This window comes from Mesoplodon bidens (assembly GCF_964165515.1).
Source record: "Mesoplodon bidens genome assembly, chromosome: 6".
Lineage (NCBI taxonomy): Eukaryota > Metazoa > Chordata > Mammalia > Artiodactyla > Ziphiidae > Mesoplodon > Mesoplodon bidens.
Window position 1 is genome coordinate 21,841,474 of NC_138162.1, and position 27,238 is coordinate 21,868,711.

The 27,238-nt window shown below is 51.3% G+C and overlaps 1 protein-coding gene across 2 annotated transcripts; it reads left to right on the forward strand.

The window, feature by feature from the left end:
• The first annotated feature begins 163 nt into the window (after window positions 1-163).
• TMEM8B (transmembrane protein 8B) lies at window positions 164-26,688 on the forward strand. Of its 2 annotated transcripts, none has more exons than XM_081237338.1 (13): window positions 164-909; window positions 5,612-5,801; window positions 6,180-6,387; window positions 12,321-12,454; window positions 12,746-13,014; window positions 13,623-13,948; window positions 17,164-17,257; window positions 17,397-17,520; window positions 17,604-17,746; window positions 17,960-18,138; window positions 25,114-25,260; window positions 25,394-25,510; window positions 25,761-26,688. In XM_081237338.1, exons 1-13 carry the CDS (start codon window positions 378-380, stop codon window positions 26,094-26,096), a joined length of 2,799 nt encoding a protein of 932 aa, XP_081093464.1. In that variant the 5' UTR covers window positions 164-377; the 3' UTR covers window positions 26,097-26,688. The 2 variants fall into 2 exon arrangements, with proteins under 2 accessions (XP_081093464.1, XP_081093465.1); XM_081237339.1 differs by having other exon boundaries at window positions 25,765-26,688.
• Window positions 26,689-27,238: the final 550 nt, after the last annotated feature.

Genomic DNA, 27,238 nt, shown 5'->3' on the forward strand with positions numbered 1-27,238 from the left:
AAGGCGGGGACTCTGGTAGCTGGAGCTGGGGCGGAGTCTGTCGTCGAGCCCGGCAGGGCCAAGTTAGAGACCAATAGAATAGGGCCGGGGGCGGGCTTTAGTAGGAAGGACCAATCGAACTAATCGGGGGGCGGAGCGTCATACGACGTTAGGCTGAGGCCGCCGCCGCGGGGCCTGGTTATCGCCCGTCCAGCGCAGCCCGGAGTCGCCCAGACCTGAACTCCTACCGAGGTCCCCGGCCTGGCCCCAGCAGGCTCGACCCCGGCCCCGGGCCCGCGAGGACACCGGAGGTCACCCCCCGGGGGTGGGAGCGGAGCCGCGGGTCAGCTCTGCGAGCGCCCGCGCTGGCCTGTCCGGCCCCGCCCCTGCCCCGGGCCATGGCCCAGTCCTTGTCCCGGTCCCTTTTCCTATCCCGATTCGGGCCTTGGCCCCCGACCCCGACCCCGCCCTCGCCCCGCTTTCCACATAGGTTCCAGCTACGGCCTGGGTCCCAGCGAATGCCCAGATCCGGGTCCCAGCTCAGGCCCCCACTCCAGTCCCTGGCCTGGCCCCCATCCCAGCGCCTGCCCCTGTTTCACCTCCTTTCCCAAATCCCAGCCCAGCCCTTGTCCCAGACCCATTCTCAAAATTTGCTTAAGCCCGGGGCCCAACCCTTGCCCCTCGTCCAGTCCCCATCACAGTCCCTCCTTCCATCACATCCCCTACCCTTGCATAAGTCCCAATGCCCAGCCCAGCCCAACTCTTTATCCCAGTCTTTGCCCTCATCTCTGTGTTTACCCAGGTCTCTCCCACTACCCAGCCCTCTCTTTCATACCCTGCCCCTCTCCCAGCCTCGACTCAGGTCTGGGCTCCAGCTGCCGTCAGCCTTACTGCTGCTGTTGCTGTTGTCTTTCCTTGGCCCAGGGGCTGGTGAGTGCAGAAGCAGGAAAGACCGAGGCAGGGATGGGGTTCTGGCAGGGAGGGGCGGACTGGAGGGATTCAGGAGAGGTGGGACCTGGGCAACTAGATCACTGGGGAAGAAGTGGAGAGAAATAAGAAGTCTTGCATAATTGAGAGGAATTGGCAGGGTCAGAAGAGTGGTAGCTGTGGGCTTGAGGCTCAGCAGGTGGCTGACAGAGACTGAAAGGCTTCCTTTTTTGCGGTCCATCTGGACTCCACTCTGACTCTTGTTTTTCCAAGAAAGTCTTGAGTGCTTTGCACGTGCTCATGAAGTTTGGTGGGGGAGACATAGTCCCTCAGCAGAGAGCCTCTAGTCCAGTGTGGGAAGATCTGGCCTAAACCTTTGAGGAACTGGGCATGCCTTAAAACAGGGTTAAGAAAGCAGTTTTGAAAATAACATGTAGCAAATAACAAAAAAACATGGGCATGGGTTAGTTGCCATTATAATGAGTTTTCTTCTTGTAACGAGTTTCATTCATTGGAGTTTCATTCCAAATAAGCTTGATTTGCTTAGGAATAATTCCTGACACTTTTAAAGCAGGGTTGAAACTCGGAGACTATTTTACAGATGGGGAAACTGAGGCTCAGCAAGAGATCAATTTGCCCAAGATCATACAGCTTGTCAGTGGCAGTGTGGGGCTAGAAAAAGATTTCCTCATTCCTACCCTATACTGGTGTTTTTTGTTTTAGTTTCTGTTTTTTATTTTCATTGCAATATGTGCCCAATAGGAAAACAGATCCAAGTGCAGAAAGGCTCAAAGCACAACCTGTCCTCTCCCCTGTCTTCCCGCAAGGGGGCTTCATCCACAAACTATCCTCACTTGTCAGTTGTCAGTCAGCCCAGGGCCACCATCCAGTGAGGAAGTGATTCAGACAGGAGAGGGAGATACCCAACTTCCTAATGGGTGGAATGTGGGAGGGTGAGGGGGTCCTGGCCATAGGATATGTGCTGTAAAGTTGGCCCCATAATAAAGAGTCATCATGGCCCCAACCCCCAGCCATCTCTGGCGGGTGGCACTCTAGAGGTGATGGGGATGTGCTTGAGGAAGTCTTTGGCAATAACAAGTAGCAGAGCAGCTGGGGGTGGAGGGGCTGCGTTTCAGTGAGCTCTGGGGCCCTTGTTCAGTGTACAAGCTTGAGGAGATCAATGCGCACCAAAGGTCACTGCCCCTGCAGAGATGTGCAAGCTCTATGTGGATGCACACTGGTATCTGGGCACTTATGCGTCTGTGTGTGTACCTGAGGGATCTGTGGGAATGCTGGGCATGTGCAGTGTGTGTATATGCTTGTGTGTTGGTAAGTGTAGGCGCATGTCTGCTGTGTGCATGTGAGCCTGTGTGTCCTTAGTGCCTGTGTTACTGTGGGAGGGGGAGGTACATGTTGTGGCCCATGCATGTTCCTCTTTAGCTCTTCTTGCCCCTCCTGCAGACAGATCACTGAAGCGTCACCTCCAAGTGGATAGTTCCCTGTTGGAGGCAGTGTTGGGTGCCTCCCACAACATACATGAGTAATCCATCTGCCCCCAGCCAGATTCCTTGAGGGGCTCAGTGTTGGTTACTGCTCAGTGTTGATTACTGCTGCTGGTAGATCAGGCACTCAGCAGAGGCAGAAGGCAGGTCAGTTTTTCAGTTTGGGTGAGGGGGAGTCCATTCTGTCAAGCCCAATTCATAGCTTCTATCCCTGCCACCCCAGCATCTTTGTTCATGAGCCCATTGAGCAGACACTGGGCTGACTAAGAGAGGAGGGTGATTGACAGCCACAGAGCTGTAGAAAGTTGAAAGATGTGGATTAAAGCATGATTGCCCAGAAGCAGTTTCTGGTGCTTTGGGAGGATTATAATGAGGGTGAAAATGAGCACTGACTAGGTCCCACAGCAGGCAGGGCTGCCCTGAGTGCTGTTACTAGTCACTGGCCTGCAGGGGTGCTCTGTGACCTGGTGGTGATGAGAGGTTTCACCTGAGGAGAGACTAGCACTGTCACAGGACCGTGATGGCACAGTGGGTCTCAACAAATCCTTGCGTCTTTTCCTTGGGCTTGTCTGACTGCAGTTGCATAACCCAGGCATGCCTTGCCGTTACAAGAAATAGCCTTTTGTTCTACCGAGTGCTGTCACTAGAAGGGCCAGCCTCAGCCCGTGTGTATGCATGCGTGCGTGTATGTGTGTGTGTGTGTGTGTGTATGTGTTTCAGGGGGTGATGGAGAATCACTCTAGCCTCATCTGGAAGCACTGGCGCATCCAAGGCAGGTTCATCTGAGCTTGGTTAGGGCCTTACTTGTGCTTCCTCTGGGACACAGCTCTGTAGGTCCTGGTGAAACCCAAAACCAAAGCTTGGAGTGAATGGGGCTGTGGATGCTTTCTCAAACATCTGCCCTCTAGGCTCCTCCCAGCATCCCCAGCTTCTTTTACTCCCTTTTCCCACCAGGCTATTCTGTGACTTCTGTAGCCCCTAGCCACTTCAGGGTGGCTTAACTAGTCCCCCAGTTCTCCAGGCCATGCCATGTTCCTTTAATCACAGGGCTCTTTGTGCACGTCTGTCTGTTGTTTCCTAAAGGTCATTAGCTGCTTTCATCACCAGCTCTCTGAGAATCTGCACTGGGGGCCTGGCCAGCATTTCTTCTAACAGTAGCAATGACCCATCTGATGACCCGTACCTGGTACCAGCTCTGAGGAGAAGGAGCCCTTTCCTAATTCCAGCAGGGGGTGCTCCACTGCTCTGCTTTCCTGTAACAATAGTATCCGGGCCATTCAGCTCTTAGCTTTCTGCCTCCCAGTTGTCACAGCCAGGGCTCCTAGGAAACCTTTCTTCCTCATCCCTTGGTTCATTTCCCTTCACCCCTCTTTGATACATCACCACTGCCCTGTGAGTGCTGCTCTGTGAGCCTCTCTGGTTCCTGAGCAGTGCTCAGCTTGCAAGGTGGCAGGCCTTCCTTGTTGACAGTTGAGAGTGACCATGTGGCCTGAACTGCACAGACTATTCCTTGGGTATAACCGTAGCTTTTTTTTTTTTTTTTTTTTGCGGTATGCGGGCCTCTCACTGTTGTGGCCTCTCCCGTTGCGGAGCACAGGCTCCGGACGCGCAGGCTCAGCGGCCACGGCTCACGGGCCCAGCCGCTCCGCGGCATATGGGATCCTCCCAGACCAGGGCACGAACCCGTATCCCCTACATCGGCAGGCGGACTCTCAACCACTGCGCCACCAGGGAGGCCCTAACCGTAGCTTTTGAAGAGCACAGGCCAGTCTAGGGCTAGTGACCTCCACCTATATAGGACGGCTCTCTGCAGGGTGACTCAAGGTTGCTGAAGTTCAGTAGGGCCAACCTTGATCCGTGTTCCCTCCTTCAGCAGCCTCCTTTTCCAGATGCTTCTTTCTCTGTTATTTCAAATGCCTCATTTTTGGAGTCACATCTCCCAGCTCCAGAGGGGGAAACTGTCAGAATAGGCAAGGCCTGTGGGTATTTCCTACGGGGCTGAAAACTCTGCTTCAAGGTCTCCCCTACCCACTGCCCCTACTCTTGTTCTGAAGCTGCTTGAGTTCCCAACCTTCTCATCTGTCCTGGGGGCATCCTTCTGGGCTTCGCTGGGGCTGGTCTTAAGTCTCCAAAACAGTCAGATTCCCCAGAGCTTTGCCTGTCATTTGGGGCCCTCTTCTATCCGACTGAGCCGCTGGGTTCTTTGCATTGTTACAGCAGTCCTGGTCCCTATGTGTTTGCTTGGTACCTGCTTACACCAGACTTTCCTGCTCACTGGGCTCTGCTGCTAACAGCCATGATCAGGTATCTTGGCATTTTGGCTACAGAGGGCCGCTTTCTCCCCACCTCCCACCCCAGCCTCGTCTGGATATGAATATTCCCAGGTGGTTTGAGATTCCACTGGCTTACCAGTTGACTGCCTCACTGGGCCTCCCTCCAGGAAGCACCCCCAGCCCCTCCTTCTGAATCCCAGAGGCCCTGCTGGCTCTCCTTTCCTCCTCTCCCTGGGGCTCTTGTGGTGGCCTGCCAGCTCCTGTCCTTGCCTCTGCCACCCAAGCAGGCCCCTTGCAGCCTCACCACATTTTCCGCTCCCCTCTGCCGCCCTGAGCCAGTATACAGACAGCTCTTGTGAAGCTTCTGAGAGTTTTTATTGCTCCTGACCACAGGGGAACAGAAAGGGGAAGAAAATAAACAAGGCAGTTTCACAGTTCCATGCTGACTCCCAAGCCCACAGGTGGAGTTCCAGGCTGCTCAGTAGCCTAAGAGTCCATGCCAGCACACACACACACACACACGTGCACACATATGCACACAAACACATGCGCGTACACGCACGCACGCGTGTGCACCATCCACAGCCGTTTTGTTAGGCTTGGTAAGAGGAGAACAAAGGCTCCTAAGTGAGGGGCAGCTGTGGGGTCCTCAAAAGGGTCCTGGTTTTGCATGCAGACAGATCAAGGTTTGAATCCTCAGTTTGGTCTAGCGTTAAGCCTCAGTTTCCTTATCCGTAAAGAGAGGTCATTTTTCCCAAGGTCACTGTGAGGTTGAAAGCAAATGATGGCGAGGGCAGCATGAGACCCAGTTCCCGGGCAGAGGAGAGCCTTTGTTGAGTCGGTGCTGTGGGTGAGGCAGCTTGGTGTGCCTGGGGCTTGCTGGGAATGGCCTGTCCTACTTTGCTCCTTTCTCTTCCGCCTGCTCCCCAGGAGGCCTCTTCCTGACTGACTACTCCACCTGCTCACCCCGCAAGCTGAGTCCCTTCCGCTCCTTCGCCAGCACTGAGCTCTTCCACTTCCATGTTCCCGAAGACACATTCCTGGCCGTGTGGAACCTCATCATCTTCAAAGAGCAGGGGGGAACCTTTGGGGACCACTGCCCAGACCAAAGTGTGACTGTGTGAGCGTCTGAGTTAACCTCCTGACCCCCGCTTCCAACCCCAGGCCACTTTCCAAAGGAAAATGCCAGTTTAGGAGTATCTAAGCTGACCTCCTGACCCTGACCCCTGACCCTTGTCCGGATTGAAGTGTGACTGGCTGAGGGCCAAGACCTCTGTCTCCTGACCATTCCTGGCTACTGTGTGACTGTTTGAGCGCCCGAGCTGATCTTTTGCCCCTTATGTTCTGACCCCTGATCTGGAACCACTTTGTTGTGTGGGTCGGTATAGGGAATCCACTTGTTTTACTGGTGATAAATGACAGTTCTCCTTTCTTTCCCCCGTTTTCCATGTCCCACCCCATTGCCTACTTTCCTCTTCTCTTCATTCTGGTCCCCCAGGTATTTCCGTTCTGGGGCACCCCCTGTCATCAATCCCCTGCACACACACTTCCCAGGGGACACGGCTGTGCCTGGGGTTTTCTCACTGACTCTCAGCTGGACACTGCCCAACCGCACCTCTGGCATCTTTAACGTCAGCAGCCCCTTACCTGGGGACTGGTTCTTGGCTGCCCACCTGCCCCGGACCCACGGCCACATCTCTGTCAAGGTGGGTTGATACTGTCCAGGGTAGGAGGGGCCAGAGCTGCTTCTCCATCTCTGGGCTACCTGGCACACCAGGCTTGTGCCTGGGTGGGCAACAGCATAAGGGTGGCTGGCGTGGGGCATAGCTAGAGGTCAGCAGGTCACCTGGTGTGTCAAGACTAGTCTTGTTCTACGTTTTGGTTGGTGATAGCCCCGCGGACTCTTGTAGGCTTTAGCCCAGTCGTTAGTCCATTTGGGAGTATACGTTCCTCTTCTATCATAATTTTAGCTCCTGACACCTTATGGAAGATGGTAAGAGAATACTCTGGGGCAGGGAAGCCTTTTCCTGTTAAGAAGCAGCTTTGGGCGACTGGCATCCAACCTGAGTGTTGATGCTCTTTCCCCCAAACATCGGCAGTGATTTCATAGAGCAGAGTTTGTTAAAGTCTCCAGTGTTGTAGGGTTGAGGTCAAGCTGCTTCTCCATTCTGGTTTGGAGGGGAAGGAAATGCTGCAGAGTTTTCCTGCCACTCCCAGGCACTGGGCAGGCTAGACCTCTTCATTACTGTGAGAGGACCTGAAGGTTTCTTGCTCCTGTCCACTGGTGGGAAGGGGGGTGGGATGCGGTGGCCATGTCAGAGTGGGATGGCCACGGGTGTGGGGTCAGTGGTAATGGCAAAGGGCCAAGTGTGAGCTGAGCAGGATTTAAAGAACAGGACGTGAAAACAAGAAAGTGAGTAGGGTTTGGCCACTGAGAATTGGGAGGGGCAGAAATTCCCAGTCAGGCGAGGATTTGACCTGGCCATCTCTCTCCAGGGTGAGTTCCTTGAGGGCAGGGGCCCCGGACTGTGTCAGACTCCCCTCTCCTCCTCCTGCTGAGGCCCAGCATTCAGAGGTGTTATAATGCTTTTGAATGAGCTGAGAATTACACAGGGACAAGTGTATGGGCACTGCTGTTGTCAGAGATGGGAACTCAGGCTGAGGGAGCATGTCGAGGCCTCAGTGATAGGCCAGATTTTCCTGAGAGTGATGTACGGGAGAACCTCCTCTGCAGGCCTGGGAGCCCTCTGGGTGAGAGCATGTTGTGAACTTGCCCAGAAGTGGCTCTGGGTTCTAGGTTCTTGACTCCCATCAGAACCAAGCGTTCTTCTATTAGGAGGAATGTCTTCTTAGGTCTTTGGCCAAATCCCAAAGAGCCTGTTCCTGGTCCCAGCTCTGATTCTTGACTCTCTTTGTGAGAAGAGAAAATCCTTCTGAAGCCCTGCTGTAGTTATCCAACAACCTTTCTGACTGAGCAGGAGGAACCTGGCGCCTAGGCCTGGGCTGGGATTATGGGAGCTGAAGCCTGGTTAGGAGAGGTCAGAACCAGGCTTGACGTGCCCATTTGCATCTAGATATAGTGAGTGGGGCCTGGGGAACTTGGTACTGCAAGCTGGAGCCCTACCCCGTAGAGATCCCTGGGGTATGGTGAGATTAGAGAGAAGAGGGCGCAGTTACCCCTTGCCTGTGACTGGCAGCCATGTGTGGACCCCATGAGGGATGGAGCTCTCCAGTCAGGCCTGTTCTAGAGGTTGGGGGGCAAGATCTTCTTTGTGTTTCCTCTAAGAATTTGATTATCTTCTGGAATCTTATATGGGGCTGTAGGAATTCTTAAGTTCTCTGGTTAATTCCCTAGAATCAAGCCTATGGCTGGGTTGTCCAGAGCATTTCTCCAGGGCTCCGTCTTCTCTGCTTGCCTCCTCCTCGTCCCATCGTCCTGACTTCCTATAAGGCTTGGACAACACAGGAAGTTATTGTGGGTTCAGGGATGTCCTTGGGTGGGGACTGAATGGTCCCAGCATAAGAAGGCAGCACTGTTCCTCAGCTTTGGGGATGAGTTCAGGCCTCCCTTCAGACCTTAGTCTTTGAGCACCTGCTTTGTCCCAGGCCTTGGGTTGGGTGCTAGGGACACAGATAAATAAGATGTATACTAGTGAGATACAGGAGGTATTTTAAGAGGACAAAGGAGAGGTGGATAACTCAGCTTGGTAGTGTGGTGGGGAGTTGGTTTTAGGAAACTGTTAGGAAGTGAGACCTGCTGTTGAGAAAGCAGGGAAGGGCATTCCAGGTGGTGGGAGTAGCATGGGCTAAAGCTTAGAAGGGAGAACTGAAGTGGTTCAGTGTGGGGCAGTCATTGGGGTGAGTGAGGGAGCTGAAGGGGTGAACAGAGGCCAGATCAGGAAGGGCCTAGAAGTTTGAACTTTATCCCAAGCATGAGAGGGAGCCTTAAGAGGTTGTAAAAGGGAAGTGACTTATCTGGTCCAGGCCACTCTCCTGGGCTGTGGTCCCACACTTCTGCTGGCCTCTGTGTGTATTATTCACTACTGTATTCCTAGCGCCCAACACAGAGCCTGGAACATGGTGGGGGCTTGGCAAATTTTTGTTGCCCTTCTGCCATCTTCTCAAACTCATGTTTCCAAAACTGATCTCATTTCTCCTCCTTTCCTTTTCTCCTTCTTTCTGTCAGCCTCTTCTGTCTTGACCTGTGCCCTCTATCTCCTTACCTTTCCTGTGTGGCGCATGTATTCCTCCTGTGGTGTCCAGCTGCCAGTCTGCCCTGAAGGGCTGCCCTTTGGCTTGTGGGTAACATCTGGCACCCAAATGGCTTATTAGGGGAAGTTCTCCAAATGTCTGGGGCACAGTTCTCCTCGAATGCTTCCTCTTCCCAGCTCCAAGCTTTGAAAGTAAGTGAAAGCAGATAAAAGAATGAAAACAACAATAAGGAAAGAAATGGAGCAGATTGTACAGAAGAAAGGATTCAGTTGAATCCACCCGCTAGGACCAAGTGTGGCTCAGTATCTCAGCTGAAGTGGTTCAAATCTGCTAACAGTCTTCCTTCTGTTCTTCATCCTCCTTCTAAATTATTTTATTTGTATTTCAAATAGGTAATATATGCACCTGGTACAACATTCGAAAGGTACAAAAGGCATACAGTGAAAAGTAAGTCTTCCTCTTCCCTTTGTCCCCTTTCAGTCCCCACGTTTCCTCTCCAGAGCTAACTAGTAACTAGCTGTTACCTAGTTCCTTATATTACTCTTTCCTTCTTGAAACATTTTCTCCTCTTGTCCTTTGTGACTTTACAGAACTGTCTGGTTTTCCTCCTGCCCACCGCCCACTCCTCTGTCTCCTTTCTTGGCTTCTCCTCTGCTTGGTCTCTTCACGTGTGGTACCCCAAAGCTTGGTCCTGGGACAACTCCTTTTTATTTCTTCATTCTCTTGCTAGGTGTCTCCAGCACAACAGTTTTAAATACCACCTATAAGTTCATGTCTTCCAGGTGTATTAAGTGAGTCCAAATTTCTTTGAATCTCAGACTTTATATCCAGTGGCTTACTTGACATCTCTGATTGGATGTCTAAGACCAGTCTCAAACTTAGCAAGTACATATCCAAACAAAGCCTCAAGTCAAAATCTCTTTAATTCCTATTTCACTTCTCCCCGTCTAAGCCTCTTTGTTCTCTAATCTTCTTCTCAGTAAATGGCACTGCCATTCACCAGTTGCTCAAGCCCCAAATTTAGGTGTCATACTTGATTCTTCTTTTTCCCTTATTTCCCCATAACTAATCCATAAAGAAAAAGTATTGTTGACTCTACTTCTAAAGGATGCCCTGGATGCATCTACTTGTGTTTCCACTCTTAGCACACCTTCCCTTAGCCGTCTGCTGGGCCACCACAGTCATCTCCTAAGTGGTCTCCCTGCTTCCACTCTTGCCCCCTGCCGTCTCTCCAGTGCTCACCTACTTCCATGTTGATTGGTGCTAGCTAACTGTGGGCCGGGGCTGTGCCGAGTGCTGGAGTATTCCCACAGAGAAGGCCAAGATCTTTGGGCATCTTCAGTCTGCAGGCCTCACCCAGAGGCTCAGGCCTTACTAAAGAAACTCAGCCCACCTATACTAGGACAGTCTAGGCATCAATCTAAGGCCTTCCACTCCAGCTTCTTTCAGATTGCTTCTCACTCTCCTTCTCACGTTTGGCCCTCCTGGTCCCTCAAGCTGCCTTGCTTTGGCTCTGTTCCTTCCAAGACCGCTGATGTGTTCTGAGTTTGGATTTTCTCACTTGGCTTCTGCCTTGGGAGCTCTTGAGGACCTGACTTCTGGTGCCCTTTCTGTGGTTCCATTACAGGATGAAGGTCCCTGCTGCACCTTCCCTGGTCTCCACTGACTGAATGCTCCCGTCCACAATAAGGGAGGTGTTAGACATGCACATTATACAGTTTAAGGAAGGAGCACATCTTAAATAGAGAGGTCATGTCCACTGATCTTTTAGTTAGGGCAACAGCAAGCAAAACGTGGAAGAAAGTGTTTCTTCCCTCTGGACTGTATAGTAAGGACAGGGGCTGTCTCCCGAGTGTGAGTCCCCACCCTTAGGACTTATTCACCACAAGATTATTGTGGTGGTGATTCCTACGTTAGGAAGTGGGGTTGATGCGATAACTCGTGAGAGTATCTCTGGTCCTTAGGGCTTGACACGAACGATGAGGGACATCTGCTTTGGATATCAGAGATGGAGGTCTCTGAGCAACGAGGTGGGTTCAGGAGCTCTTTGAAGGGACCTCTTTTTGACACCTGTTCTTTAACTCAACAGATATTTTCTAGCACCTAGTATGTGCCAGGTGGTGTGCTAGGTATTGGGGGTGCAGTGATGCAAAAGGTACAGGAAAATTCCAGGCAGAGGGTAAGGAGATATTCCAGCCTGGCATCCATCAAGGCCCCCTTCCAACCTTGTGGAGCTTTGCTAGAAGTCAGCAAACAAACAAACAGACAAAACAAAAAAAAGTCAGCAAACAAGCCTTGGCTGGCTTTTTCCGTGGCATGGAACTCAGTGGGATGTCAAAGCCTGGAATTCTTGTCCCAGGTCAAGGCTAATGGTATGTCTCGGTCAGAATAACCACATAAGTGAACAGTGGCCTCTAGTTTATTGGGCCAGCATACGACCATTTGTCCAGAAGATGAGAGAAGCCTAATCAGGAGCCCCCCTCCCCAGAACTGCTAGAATCGAGGGCCCAGAGAGCTGCAAATGCCACAGAAGAGGAGCCGGAATTAATGGGCCCATCCTCACTGGAGATGCTGCAGGGCCAGAGTGGTGTCCCCCCGAGTAGAGAAGTGTTAGGGATTTTATCCAGAAGAGTAGCTTGGGGAGATGTGGTGGTTCTCCTCCAGTGGCAGAGGAAACCCAGACTGAGGCAGAAGGAGCAGATGTATCTGTGGGCCCCGGAGGCAGAGCGGTGGTCGGGGGACAGAAGATAGGCTTTGGCTTCATACAGGTCAGAGCTGCCCCCAGCTGGGTTGATTTGCTTATTCATTCATTTATTCAGCAAACATTCATCTGTGAGGGGTGCAGTTTACTTCAGGCTCTGTGTCTGGGGGAACAAAATAAGACCAGGTTCCTGTTCTCAAGTTACCTGTAGTCTGGAGGTCCCTTGGGAGGCAGAGTGGCTCTTCCCTGGGGGTATTAAAGCAGAAGCTGGACAAGCACTTGGGAGGGGCAGGTGGACAATAAAGGAAATTAAAGATTCGGATGGCGGAAGCGGGGAGGTTTGGACTGGAAGCCTTTAAGGGGCTTTCTAGTGCCCTTCGAGTGCTAGTGTTCTACGTTCCTGAGGGCTTGGTGGGGGAATGAGGTGGTTTGAAATTACCTTGAGGGGCTGTCCAGGAACGCTCAGGACGAGGGGTTACTGGAGGAGGGGTAGGGAAGGCCTGACTGTCAGGAGGGGCCCAGCTTTGAGCCCCTAAACCTCAGCCAATGCTGAGGATCCCAGCAGATCCTGCAGACCTAGGAGGGACCCAGAGCTTAGAGGACTGTGGTCACAGCCCCAGAAGCAGGAGGGCCAGAGGAGGTTTGTTCTCCGCCTCAGCAGGCTGTTCACCTTCTTTTAGTAGCACCTCGCTGTCTCACCTCCTGCCACCCCTGCTTGTTTCTCAGGGTCTCCAGGATGAGTGTCAGTACCTCCTTCAGCCGCAGCTGATTGTCCGGCGTTTGTTGGACGTGGCTGTGCTGGTGCCTGGGCGACCCTCCGAGCAGACCCTCTCCCTCCACAATCGCTCAGCCCTGTACAAGTAAGTCAGATACTGCCCCACACCGGGCCCTTCCCATGTGTCTTCCCCAGCCTCAGCCTACCTGCTGATCTTCCTCTCCCTCTGCCCAGCCTGGACTGCTGAGCCACCCAGACTCTCAGGGCGGCTCCCACCCCTGCCTCCCCCTCTCCCAGCACAGAGGGGAAGGCCCGAAAAGGCCTCCGGTTCTTCCGTCCCCTACCCCTCCCTTCTTCCCAGTGTCTCCCTCATCCTGTGTCCCTCTCACCTCTCTGTACCCTGTCTTTTCTCACCTCCAACCTCCCCCCTGCCCAGGGTCTTTGTGCCCAGCTTCACTTACAGGGTTTCAGCGCAGCTGGTATGCGTGGGGGGCCGTGGGGCATCCGCCTGCCCCCTGACGCTGCGCCTACGTCCCAAGGCCCCACCCCTGCACAACTCAAGCTCTGTGGCCTGTGGAGGTGCCTCGGTATGCCAACTGGAGCTGGCACTGCCCCCCTGGGGGCACTGGGTCTACGTGCGTGTGGAGACACCATCCCGGGGCCCTGTCAGGACCGTCTGCTTCCAGCTGTGCGTGCGGTTGCAAGGTCAGAAGCCCCACACCGGCTCCAGCCACCCAGCTTGTGTCGACTTCTGTGGCTGGGAGGAGGCAGGCACAGTGGCTGTGTTCACTGGTCCTCGGCCACGTCCCTACGACCTCCCCGGCCCAGCCCAGGCTCCTTTACTCGCCAAAGCCCTCCCACTTGGAGCTTCAAGTCATTGGAAGACCTTCAGATCTCTTCTTGGTACCTGACTTGGGGCTCACTAAGGGACCTCATTGCTCTCCTTGATTTAATCTCTCAGTGTCCTGGCGTAGGCAGGGGACAGCTAGGACTTCTGGGACATGGTCCTTGCCAAAGCCCTTGCAAGTCAGTGAGAGGGTCCATCACCTGTTTCAGCAGTGTCCTCACTGCCCCTGGGGCGGGAGAGATGACCTTGAGTCCCTCCAACATGACATTCCATTAGCTGTGACTACTAGGAAGCCCCTGGACCCTGTCCTGTGACCTTAGATGCCAGACGCCAAAGGGACATTCGATTCCAGTTCTTAGCCTCCCCACCCTTTGTTATACCCTGTGGGGCTTAAGATCCGGTGTGTGGTGGGGCTGCAGGGCTGTGAGGGCGGCAGGCCCCAGCTCTGATTTCCTCTGCCCCACAGAGTGCCCACAGCCCAGCCTGTCCCGTGCCCTGGTCCCCGGAGCTGCCATGAACATGCCCCAGTCACTGGGCAACCAGCCACTGCCCCCAGAGCTGTCATCCCTCGGGGCCCCTGCCGAGGGGCCCGGGGCCACATCCCCACCTGAGCACTGCTGGCCAGTGCGCCCGACGCTGCGCAATGAGCTGGACACCTTCTCCGTCCACTTCTACGTCTTCTTTGGCCCCAGCGTGGCCCTCCCCCCTGAACGCCCAGCCGTGTTTGCCCTGAGGCTGCTGCCAGTGCTGGACAGCGGAGGCGTCCTCAGCCTGGAGCTCCAGCTCAACGTGGTACTATTTGTGGAGAGCGGGGAGGTCGCCCTTTGGGGGAACCCGAAGGGGAAGGTGTCGGGGTGAAGGGGCCCTTACCTCCTCCAGGAAGCCTGTCTAGGTTGCTTTCACCTTTCATGGTTAGAGACCATGCCTCAGCCCAATTCTGGTCAACAAACATGCCCTGAGTATTTACTACACATGGTCTGGGTCAGCCAGGGCAGCTGAGCGGTCTGGATTTTCCCAGTTTTATAGGCTTACCTGCCATTCACTAAGGGCCTCTCTCTATGGCAGGTGTTTACTTTTTCTTGCATATCTCCTGTGATGGGGAGCTCACCACCTCTTGAGGCCACTCTGATTGCTAGAGGCATTCTTGGCATTCCATCAAAGTCTGCCTCCATGGATTTTTACCCACTGACCTTTGTTTTGCCCCAGAAGCTATATCCAGTAGTCTACCCCGTCCTTCTTTTTTTTTTTTTTAATAGACATTTTTCAGAGCAGTTTTAGGCTTACAGAAAATTGAGGAAAGTACAGAGAGTTCCCCTCTTTCCCCACACAGTGTCCCCTATTACTCACGTCTTGCATTAGTGTGGTACATTTGTTGCATCCCTATCCAATTTTAACAGCCCTTTGGATGCCTCTCAGCCTCGCCAAAGCTGAACAGCCTCAGCATCTTAGAGTTCTCATCCTCTGCCGTCTCCTCTGGTCATACTTCTGGTCATCATGCCTCTGAAATAAGTGATCCAAGGTGGTCTGACCTGGGTGGCAGGCAGCATTTGTGCAGCCTGAGATCAAGTTACCTCTTTCAGCTGCTGCCTCACACTGTGGGGTCACCTGAGGCTTGTGGTGGACTAAGACCTCTGGATCTTTTTCCTTTTCTTCCTTTTTTTTCTTCAAAACAATTGTATACATTTACTTTTTTATTATAAAAATAATAGGATCACATATAAAGGCTTTGGAAAATAGAGGAAGACACCTCCATAACACAACTGCTTAGCTTTTTGGTATATGTCCTCCTACTCCTTATCCACGTTAACTGATGTGTTTATCTAGTTGTAACCAAGGACCATGCACATTTTCATGCCCTGAGCTTGGTTCATGTGAACCGCTGCCAATTCCTATCTCAGATTTTTGCAGCACACTTTTTAACCTGAGTGGAAGAATTTATGTCCATCTTTGAGGCATTGCCTAACACTGGTTTGGACCTTGCCTCTTCACTGCTTTGTGTAATTCACACACTTGAAAAGCTGGCCTTCTAAACCTCTTGGTCATTATTTCCAGCACTGAACAAGACTGCGCTGAGGGCAGAGCCCTGTGTCAGGCCATTGGCAACTGTCTTGGGTTGGCGTTGATCTAATTATTTATCTACTGTTCCCTCAGTCAAAAATCCTTTTTTTTTTTTTTTTTTTTTTTTTTTTTTTGCGGTATGCGGGCCTCTCACTGTTGTGGCCTCTCCCGTTGCGGAGCACAGGCTCCGGATGCGCAGGCTCAGCGGCCATGGCTCACGGGCCCAGCCGCTCCGCGGCATATGGGATCCTCCCGGACCGGGGCACGAACCCGTATCCCCTGCATCGGCAGGCGGACTCTCAACCACTGCGCCACCAGGGAGGCCCAAAAATCCTTTTAACTTTACTACCCCTCAGCTCTGGGGCAGGAATCATTTTCCTATCACCCACCTGAGACCTGGTCTGTGTCTTAAGGTGGTATTTTATGGGACATGGCTCAGAACTTCCTAGTGATCCTGCTGGTCAGGACAGAGCTGACTCTTCAACCCCAAGATGTTCCTTATTTTCATACTCAAATTCTCTGACTGTGTTCTGGCTAAGACTGTATATGTTTTGTGTTTGCTTATTGCCATGCCTTTGGGCAATGACAGTGAAGTCTTGATTTGACCTTGAAACTATAGAGCCTATGTTACAGACCAGCCCCACCCATACTGATTCTTCCTCAGTATCCTGAGAGGAGAGGCCCACCTCCCCTGCTGCTTTGCCCTTTCTCTGCATTCTTGTCTATTTTCTCTAAAAGGCATCTGCTTACATTCCAGCCATCTGCATGCTATGACACTGCTGCACACCTCAGACAGCCTGTTCTATTTATTCTGAAAGGTATATTGGCACACCTACTCTGATCTTTTCCTCAAGTATTTTGATGTTTTCCCTTGGATCAAAAACTGGACATTTGGCTCAGAGAACTGCATACCTAGAGAACATTTTTTCTTTGGCTCCCACCAGAATGGCTTTTGCTGAAAAATACTTTGGCATATGGCCCTGGGCTTGCATTGAGGGAGGTTATGAACAAGTTGTATGAAATTCACTCTCGCAGCTAAGGATAGGAGGTGGGGCAGCACACAGTGCTTCTTTGATGTGAACTTAACTGAGAACCACCCTTTTGGGTGCAGTGCTTCTCCTGAGACTCTTAACTTTTATCTTGTGGACTCACAAATGTGGTAACTCACGTTTCCTTCTTTGCTTTGGTTGCTTGGAAGTCAGCAAATACATGGCCCACATCTAGGGACAGATTTGTAAATTTCCCTCATGTATTTATTTTATCCTGTTATATGTATTTAATAAGCTGCCTCAAATCCTTCTTGAATGAGATGAGCTTATGGCATCCTGTTACCTTTATTCTTGTAGACAACCCTTTCCCTTTACTCCTGTGGATATCCAGTTTCTTTTAATCCCAGCCAGCTTGCTACATTTAATCCCGTAGGCGTTCTATTACCACTGCTCAGTACCTAGAATTATTTCACCTGAGGAAGAGTGCATTTCTTTACATGCCTCCCGCCTTCAAGGCCCAGGTGAAGATGTGAAGATGACTGACGAACCTTACAATCACCTTTGTTTACAACTAGTGTCTACATCCAGCAACAGTGGTCTTCCCCTTCCCCCCATCAAGCTAGATAGGACTGAAAAAGTGGGTGTTGTCTCCTGCCTGGACAGAATTTAAACAATTCTTCCCAAAGAAAGGATTCAGAAGTGGCCTTGCCTTCTCATCAGTCTTTGAAAGATCTCTGCTCTGGAAGATCTGGTGTTTCCCAGTTTTTCTGTTGTAAGAACGAGGAGGTGAGGGGTGGGGAGGGTGCTTCCGTGTGGAGAGCACCTGCAGGAACGGGGTGTCCAGTGAGGGCCTGGAGGGGTTTCTGGGGAGAGGTTAAGAGGTGGAGGAGTCTGGCGGGGGGCGCTGGTGGGAGGACTTAGAGGGTGTGGCCGCCTCATCTTTATACCCGCCCTGCCCAGAGCTCCCTGCGCCAGGAAAATGTGACAGTGTTCGGATGCCTGACCCACGAGGTGCCCTTGAGCCTGGGGGATGCAGCAATGACTTGTTCCAAAGGTGGAGTGAGGAACCGGGGAAGGAGGGGGGGCTGGAAGTCGGGGGAAGGGGGGTGGGTACGGCGTCTGGGAACTGGGGGCAGGCGGGTGAGGGTTCTTTAGGTCCTGACCCCACACTGACTCCTCTCTTCTCCCCTCAGAGTCCCTGGCCGGCTTCCTCCTCACAGTCAGTGCCACCTCCCGAGTGGCCAGGCTGCGAATCCCGTTCCCGCAGACGGGCACCTGGTTCCTGACCCTGCGCTCCCTGTGCGGGGTGGGGCCTCGGTGAGCGGGGCGGGGCGCGGCCGGGCGCGGCGGGGCGGGGCGCGGCTGCGCCAGGGCCCGGTTGATTGGCAGTTTGTGCGCAGGTTCGTGAGGTGTCGGAACGCGACGGCCGAGGTGCGGTTGCGCACTTTCCTTTCCCCGTGCGTGGACGACTGCGGGCCCTACGGCCAGTGCAAGCTGCTGCGCACGCACAACTACCTGTACGCGGCCTGCGAGTGCAAGGCCGGTGAGCCGGCTGGGCTGGCGAGGGACCCCACACGGGGCGGTCGGGAGGGAGGCGGCAGCCTGAGTAGCCGGGTTTGAGGGGGGGCGGAGTCAGGGTGGGACCAGCCTCCTCTGGCATTGGCGTCGGGCTTGAGTAGAGGCCGCCAGCGGAAGTGTCCGCTGAAGCCCGGGCTGCCTTCTCACCTCTTCCACCCTGTGTCCCTCCCATCCGCAGGATGGCGGGGATGGGGCTGCACCGACAGTGCGGATGCGCTCACCTACGGATTCCAGCTTCTGTCCACGTTACTGCTCTGCCTGAGCAACCTCATGTTTTTGCCCCCCGTGGTCCTGGCCATTCGGAGCCGATATGTGCTGGAAGCGGCTGTCTACACCTTCACCATGTTCTTCTCCACGGTATGCGGTGGCATCTGTGTCTTCACCGAGTCCTTATCCATGGTGGTGGGTGAGAGTCTACAGGTCCACCACGGGGTTTGGGGATGTCTACACCTTCATGGTATGAGAATGTCTCCTCTTCACTGTACAGCAGTGCTTCCTGACCGCTTCATATCATGGCATGCGAACATGATAATTTATATAAGGCACATTGGGATATATGAGCAAGGCTGTTTGCGACTTAAGATAACAGTCATTGGAGACAGTGTGGGGTCTCCAGCGACCCGCACCCTGCCTGTCCACTCTAAGGGCTGAGGGGACCTTTACCTCAAAACACTGACTGAGAAACTCTGACCTACAGTTTGGAATTGTGTCTGTACAATTCCCCTGAGATGCTACATCTAGGGATCTTTTCGTCTCATCCCTGGGCTCTTGGTATCTTGTGATGTACAGTGCCTGCCTATGAGCACTGCAAACATCTTAGATGGATTTAGACTTTTCCACATGTCTTAGCAACAAGGATATCACAAAAACCAATACATGCCTCTCTGTTGTCCAGTATTAATAGAGCAGACATATATCCAAATTACAAAAATCCTACTTATCAACTAGGAGAAAGTGGGGGGCAAATGTCCTGAAACTGAGTCATGTTCTAGGGTCCTGGTTGTTTCTCCACAGGTGAGGAACAGTGGGCTGTAACCGAGCCATGTAGCAGGACCTTGGCCACTTAAGCTGCATGAGAACAGCACACCTCAGTTTTGTTTGACTGGTCCCCTTTTTAGACCTGCTCTGACAATGCCCCACTCTGTTTTTATTTTCAACATTGTTTCTCTCTCTCTCTCTTTTTTTTAGTTTCCAGATCCTTTTTGTATTGTTGCTCACCAAATCCTCTAGCAACAGCTCTTTCACCAGCGCACTCTTGGTTATGTGCAGATCTAATGTGGTTCGCAATTAGTAAGAACACCTAAGTGTGTCAGGAGTCTGGAGCGTGTGAGGAGAGCATATCCATTCTCCTGCACTTCACAAAGCATCCTAGGCATTGGCTCCAGGGTATTCAGTATCAGATGACGTCTTATCTTCTGGATTTGATGGCATATCATCCTGAAAAGAAAAGACCTTCCCCTAGTAGGAACACTGGGGGAGTCGAAAGTGCCTGGCACCACATGCAGTGCTTCCACTTTCTTAAATAAGGCAGTAAGCAAATGATCAAGGAGAAGGTACTGGCTCTGAGGTGTTGCCTAAAGTCCTGCTCTAACTCCTGTTCTTTTTCCACACGTGCCAAAGTGTAGAGCTACTTGTGATTCATTTTTCACAGGCAGGTTTCCTGTTGTCACTCTTTCCTGTTCTTTATTTAGTTTAGACTTATTTCATTCCTCAGCAGTCTCTACTTAAGGACCCATCGGTCATATTGCAGGTATCAGCACCAGCATAGTAGGCGACAGTCTTCTTCCTTGCCTTCAAATCCAGGACAGTCTACACCTGGGAGTAGTGTGTCAGTTCCTACCCAGGGCCTGGGAGCAGACAGTAGCTTTGTTCTTCAGGAGTTTAAAATGCAAAATGTAAATAAGTAAAAAAAAAAAAGCAAGACAAAGCAAGCCACAAACCCAGCACTTGATTTTGTATATAGCGGACAGTTCAGATAACTATAACAGAAAAACAACATCTACTGAATACATGCTGTGTGTCAGACACTGCTCATCGAATCCTCCCCATAGCACTGTAATAATAGGTATTGCTATTATTATTCCTTTTTTGCAGATGAGGAAAGTTTAAATACTTTGCCTAAGTCCTGAGGTGAGTGGTAGAACCAAACTTTTCACTCAGCCTGCCTCCAGATTCCTCTCATGTAATCACTGAGCTGTAGTGTTCCCCTTGCATAGGGCAGTGAGTGTGCATTGATACATTTCTAACCTGACTTCAGTTTCTCAGAAGTCCTGGAGTATGTAGAAATACTAACGACCTCACTTTAGTAGTTTTCAAATTCTTAAAAGATAAAAAGAGCCAATCAAAAGGTCAGGAAATATAACCAAACCAAATACAAGAAATCACAGGGAAAATATATCAGACATTGCGGTTGTGCACCTCTGACTCATACAGTTCAAGCCACATGTCCTTCACAGTGCTAGAGGAGTCCTCATAATTGGATCCCAAAAGACCCAGACAGAGCTGACATCCTGGGGCCCCTGCAGCCTTCCTTGTTGATTGCTGAGATCCTGGCTGCAAGCCCACCTCCTCATTACCTCTTCAGTTCCTCACACCAGCACAAGTAATTCTCAGTGGCCCTTGGCAAAATCCCATGACTGTTTCCAAGAGGAAACGGAAGCAGAAAATAAGAGAACAGCAGGAAGTTTCATTCTATCCCGAGTACAAATATTCTAATCTTTGTATGGATTGAATATATTTGCATCTTCAATTTTAAATTCTGTAGTGCCAGGATACTCTGTTTTGGAGTGTTAGACAAACTGTATAGTTATGTTATAAAAGTATAAAATTCCACAGAGAAAAACAATTTAGGATAATTTTCCAAAATTACCTTGTAAGTAAAGAAATGTCCAAAGCTGAGGAAGGTGTCAAATTAGATTATACTAATAGAAGCTAGTTAGTAGTCTGAATTTCTTTTCTTAAATCCCCTAATCTTTCTGTGTTATTTCTACCACTTCTTTTTATTGCTGATGACAAAAGGAATACTAATCTAAAAATTAGTCCACAATTTTCAGTGAGACAACAATAGTGCCATATATATATATATATATATATATATATATATATATATATATATATAATTTTTTTTTGCATAAGGGAAAGTTTATTAGTGTGGGGATATTCTCCCATGAATATACATGGCATAAAGTATAAGATAACTATAAGGTGACTAAAATTTACTGGGCACATACTGTGTGCCAAACATACAGGAGAGTATTCCAGACTTTCAGGGTAGAGTTTCCCAGGTGCCACTATAACTCAGCCTTCAGTAGCCCACTCCAACTTTCGGTTGAGCCAGTTGTTTCTAGGTGATGGGTAAATGGTTACACCAGTGAAATCTATGGTGGTGAGCAATTTGCTTTACCTCATTTACTACAAATTGTGCCTCCTGGTTAAAGATGGTGCTGAATGGGTGCCATGGCAATCGATAATGGATCCTGCTCCATGAATAGTAAAGCAGGCTGAAGCACTGCAGGCAGAAGAGACAAACATATGCCTAGAATATATGATGACAAGATGCTGTCTCCTCCGGGTTGAGGAGTTTCAATGAAGCAAGCTGCCACAGGTTGTTGGCGGGTTTCCCTAGCAAAGTGTGCCCCGGGAGGGAGTCAGTGATGGACTTTACTGATGGCATTTTTGGACATTCAGCAGTGACAGTAGCCAGATCAGGATTGGTGAAATGTAGATTGTGTTGTTTACCTCACACTGCAGTTTTATTTATTTTTATTTATTATTTATTTATTTATTTTGGCTGCACCAGGCCTTAGTTGCGGCATGCGGGATCTTTGTTGCGGCATGCGGACTTCTTAGTTGCGGCATGTATGTGGGATCTAGTTCCCTGACCAGGGATGGAACCCAGGCCCCCTGCACTGGGAGCACGGAGTCTTACCCACTGGACCACCAGGAAAGTCCCCACACTGCAGTTTTAATTTAACTCTACCCCTAAGGGTTTTCTACAACCTTAATCTCTTTGACCTTCTAGTATACTTGTAGAATAATCAGTCATAGAAGATTAGAGAGATGATATCCCCCAAAACCTCTCCACTCCAGAGATGATCTCTCCATTATTCCCCACTCTTTTTTTTCAATGTAGAAATTCCTAGGAGGAAATCAACCTTCAACTAATTATTTTCTTAGATGTGTCTTCAATGTTAGGTGATTCAGCGTTGCTTTTTTCTGCTGGTATTTATCCTCTCTTATCTGAGATTGAAAGATTTATTACAAGTCCCTCTTCCAGAAGTGTTTGGGCATTTCCTTCTATATACCTGAAAGTCAGGCATATGAAACAAGCGCTTGGTGAAGTGTGAAAGGTAAAATTAATGCTTTAAAATAAAATCCAAATCATAAAACAGTATTGGGTAATTTAGTGAGCAGTAGTACATATATCCGGTCTTGGAGGTAGAGAAATAGAAAAAGGCCAAAATATTGATTTGTTTAGGAACCAAATTAGTTCCCAATTAATCACATATAGGAGAAAGAATTAAAAAATAAACCTTTGAGGTATATTCAAACATTAATTCTAATACTGATATGGACCCACATGAAAAGTCTCTCCAAGTTTCCCAGTAAGAACTCATTTTCTCTATTTAATAATATAAAAGAGGGATTTATGTCCCCAAACTTATTGAACGCTCTGAAAAGCCTGGGATACTCACTTAAAACATGATAATTCCAGAGCAGTCTCTTCCTGAAGGGACAACATTCTTTACCTCCAAAGTGAAGGGAAAGAAAGAGGGTAGGTACACAAGTTTAAGACTTGGCAGTTTATGGGCCTCCCTGGTGGCGCAGTGGTTGAGAGTCCGCCTCCCGATGCAGGGGATACGGGTTCGTGCCCCGGTCCGGGAGGATCCCATATGCCGCGGAGCGGCTGGGCCCGTGAGCCATGGCCGCTGAGCCTGCGCATCCGGAGCCTGTGCTCCGCGACGGGAGAGGCCACAACAGTGAGAGGCCCGCATACCGCAAAAAAAAAAAAAAAAAAAAAAAGACTTGGCAGTTTAAAATGCGAAGGAATCAAACCCAAGGTTTCCCAGTGTCAATTAATATCCCTGAGTTTTCTTTTTCATTTTTCGTTTTCTAAACTCCTAGCTTGTCCCTGCCCTTATGTTATTCACCCTTTCCCCTCTGTTGGTTGAAGTTACACATTTTGCAATTTGAATGACTGGATGAAATCTTCAACAGGTTCAAAAGAAACATTAGCAATTTCTTTCTCATCCTTTGTCTCTCAAGAGTAAACTTTTGAGTCTGTTTTCCCATCCTGTTGGTGGCAGCTCTGCATCTGGGCTGGCTTCTGTCAGCTTTCACAGAAGACCTACTTCAGTTTCCCACCTGCTTTCCCTAGGGTCGCTGCTGTTTCAGTGAGGTCGGGGTGTCATGGTTTGTGCTATGAGTTCGGGATATAGTGCTCCTTTTCCCTGAACTCTTCCTCCTGACCTCGCCTCCACCTTCTCGTTCTCAGCTCTGACTCATTCAAACAGGAGACTAGGTACTCCCATTTTCATTTTCCCCAGAAGTTACTGAGACTCCATGCTGCCAGTGAGTGAAATTGTGATATTGCTCCGCTCTCTCTCTCCTCAGCTGTGGGCTGGATATCCCTGCCCTCTCCCTACCCACACCCAGAGCCATGCCTCTGGAGGCCTGGATACCTGTCTCACTGAGGTCTGTAAGGCTGTCTCTCTTTTGGGCTCAGAGCCCTTGTGACGTAGGGTTGCCTTTTGATAGAATGATGAAGAAACTGATGTGGGCTGAGAGTAGTGCCTAAAGGGTCCCTCCAGTCAGTGATCAAGCCACTTGGAAGGCTACCTTTGGATGGTACAGCACACCCTTCCTGCCCCAGCTTCGGTTCAGCCTGATGCATTTCAGCCCAATCCTGGCAACTACACTGAGTTGTTTCTCCTATCAAGAGGTGCTCTCAGTAGCCATGGCTCCCTGAGGACCTGGGGTAAAGTGCAGGGGACAGAGGTCAAACAGATTGATTCACAGAATCTTAAGAGACTTTTTTGATCCCCTAAAATCTGCTGGCGTGTCTCAAACTCAGCTCCAATGAGTAGACTTTGGTCAAGTTTACATAGGTCAAAACCTTTTTCTTTCGCATTATAGCTTCGTAATTTTTCTTAACCCTGCTTTCATTACCATAATAACCCATTCTTCCTGACACGGAGCAGGGGCGATGTTGGGAGATGGGAGAAGTGAGCATGCCACTATGATGGTTGTTCTCGGTCAGAGCCGTTTGTCTTCAGAGACCTTGCCCAGTCTCTTTTCTTTGGGTGGGCTCGTAAGGCACATGATATAGAAGGAAGCGTGTTCCTGCATCTCCGCACCAGATATTCTTGAAACCATCCATGGCCTTAGTGTTTAGCATCAATAAGTACTCAGATTACCTAAATTCTACACAGAAGTTCAAAGAAAGGTGACAGCAAATGTTCCAAGACAAAATAAACTTGAACTCAGGTAATCCCTGGGTCACTGTTTTCACAATAAGGGAATGCAGGCTGCCAGAGGTCCTGATAGCATTATCCAGCGGGGCACAGGGATTGCGACCACAGACCCGAGGGCTGATAGCAGAGCTTGGTTCCTTAATTGGAGTACCCAGTATAGCTTGTTCCAGTTCCACTTGTGTCCCCTGCACCCCACCTTTAAGCTCCTCAATACCCTATTCTTTACTGTGTTCCCCACAGTGTAGGGTAGGTGAGCACTGTCCCTTCCCTATGTTCTTCCCGTGGTGTAAAGTGCCATGCTCTTTTCCATGGCTTTAGGGACTGCCTTTTTTCTTACTGTCCCCCCGCCTTTCCCCCATGGCATTGGGTGGGAGAGGATGCAGAGGACCAGTTAGTGCAAGGTCTGAAGGTGAAGCATAACTCAGGGTCTGAGCTAACAGACAGGGCTTGGGGTCTGGATTGGCCAAGAGGCCAGATTCCAGCCTCAGAGCTTGGGCCAGGATTACAGGTGGGACCCACACGAGCACAAGGGGATACAGGCAAGGATTGGCCTCAGCTTGAGAGACCTGGATCCCTTGGCTTGGTGCTCCCACAGCACATTCCAGAAGCAGGAAGATTAGGAAGGTGAGGACGAGGCTCAGGGCTGCCAGATACGTACAGCCTAAGACACAGACCGGGCCTCCCTCCCACATTCTTTTCAGGGGTGGGGAGTTGGGCATTTCCCAGTTCTGCTCAGTCTGTGCCCTCTGACCTCCACTTCTCTGACAGCAGCACGCCACCCCTATGGCCTCTTTCTCCAGTTTTGTAGACCTGGACCTTTGCCGCAAGTTCTCTCAATGCCTGTCCTCTCTTCCTCCAGTTCTACCATGCCTGTGACCAGCCAGGCATTGTGGTTTTCTGCATCATGGACTACGACGTGCTGCAGTTCTGTGACTTCCTGGGCTCTTTAATGTCCGTGTGGGTCACTGTCATTGCCATGGCTCGCTTACAGCCTGTGGTCAAGCAGGTCAGTCCAGAGTGGGCCCTGGGGGACAACCATAGCCAAAGTCTACTTGAAATCCACTTCCCGATCTCTCCTGGGGGCATTGCCAAGTGCCTCTCGCCATCCCGGCCCAGCCCCTGGAGACCTCTTTCTCTAGGTGCTGTACTTGCTGGGGGCTATGCTGCTGTCCATGGCTCTGCAGCTTGACCGGCATGGACTCTGGAACCTGCTTGGACCCAGTCTCTTTGCCCTGGGGATCTTGGCCACAGCCTGGGTAAGGTTGGGAGGGCTGGAGGTGGGGAGGTCCCAGCAGGACTTGGGTGCAGGGACTTGGGTATGTGGTTCCCAGTTTAAGGTGGGCTTGGACCATGTCATCATCACTGTGCTGCTCACAGCGCTGCACTCCAGTCTTGGCAAATGCCTTCAGGTCACCACCAGGGCTCAGGGGAAGCCTGAGAGTGACCAGCAGTGGCTTGGGTTCCAAGGCCTCTCGTTTCTGAGCCCCACTTCTCTGCCTCCCCCAGACAGTACGCAGCGTCCGCCGCCGGCACTGCTACCCGCCCACGTGGCGCCGCTGGCTTTTCTACCTGTGCCCAGGCAGCCTTATCGCGGGCAGTGCCATCCTGCTGTATGCTTTTGTGGAGACCCGAGACAACTACTTCTACATTCACAGCATTTGGCATATGCTCATCGCTGGCAGTGTGGGCTTCTTGCTGCCCCCTCGTGCCAAGACTGACCGCCAGGTCCCATCTGGAGCCCGGGCCCGGGGCTGTGGTTACCAGCTGTGCATCAATGAGCAGGAGGAGCTGGGCCTTGTGGGCCCGGGAGGGGCCACGGTTAGCAGCATCTGTGCCAGCTGAGAGGGGCTTTGGGCTGCCCTTGGGGAACGTGAACTCTTCCCCGGGGCAGAGAGCCCTACCTTGGGTTCTTCCTGGGAGCATGGAGTCCTCCCAGGGATAAGAGACAAGTTGTATTTCTTGAGGACATGGAGTCTTTCTTAAGGACACGGAACTCTTTCAGGGACCTGGCACACTTCCCGAGGGCCTGGAGTCCTCCTGCATCTTCAGGACTGGAGCCCGTGCAGGGCCACAGAGCCCCCTCAGGACCAAGGAGTCCCTCCGAGGGGTGTGGAGCCCTTCCCAGGGTATGGAACCCTCCCGAGGACATGGATTCCTTCCCTGGGAGACCAGGCCCTCTCAGGACATGGCGTCGTTCCTAAGGAAACGGAGTCCATCCTGGGGAAGCTGAGTCTCCAGATCTTCCCAGCAGCTCAGCAACTCTGGGCTCAGGCTTCCTTCCCAGAGGCAGCATCTGGGCTGGGCTGGGCTGGGCTGGGCTGTGCTGGGAGGGGGATGCAGGACAGATGGGGCTGGGACTGGGGCTGCGGTGGCTGGTATCCTGAGTTGATGCAGGTGGAGTCTGGTGTGTCTCCAATGAAGTATTTGCTGGTTCTGTGCTGCCTTTTTTTTCCTGAGGGAAAGGGTGTGGGGAGGGGAGGGAAAGAGGGACCCTGAGACAATCAACGGGTGACGGAGCCCAGCTGGTGTGAGCTGCTGGAGCTACTGTCTGAGGCTTTTGCCCCATTGTGTCAGGCTGCAGTAGCTGGGAGTAGGGAGTTGTATGAGTGTGTGTGTGTGTGTACTTGCTGAGATGATTTCAATCAGTGAGACCTCCCTTGTGGTGCCCACACCCAATAGGGAAGGCGGCTAAGGGCTCAGGAAATTGGACTAGCGGGTACAAATCTCAGGTGTGCAAGAAATATCACAAGAATGTAACTTCTGTTTTGAGTCTCCATTTTGCCCGAGTGCCAGAAACAATCTTTTGTCATTTGGGGATTTCTTCTCTTTCCACAAAGGTCACAGCTGAGTCCCGAGGGTCTTATATAACGCCGAGATATTGCGAGGATGTTCTCCCTGGTCACCAGGGTCCATGTGGCGCCCCTGAGATTTCCATCATCCCACCTGGTCCCCAGTCAGTGGTACAAGCAGGCCATCCCAGAGTG

Coding starts and splice junctions, on each gene's coding strand:
- TMEM8B (XM_081237339.1), top strand. CDS start 378: ATGGCCCAGTCCTTGTCCCGGTCCCTTTTCCTATCCCGATTCGGGCCT. Junction 6,388..12,320: donor ACGGCCACATCTCTGTCAAG/GTGGGTTGATAC, acceptor CTTGTTTCTCAG/GGTCTCCAGGATGAGTGTCA. Junction 17,258..17,396: donor AGCAATGACTTGTTCCAAAG/GTGGAGTGAGGA, acceptor TTCTCCCCTCAG/AGTCCCTGGCCGGCTTCCTC.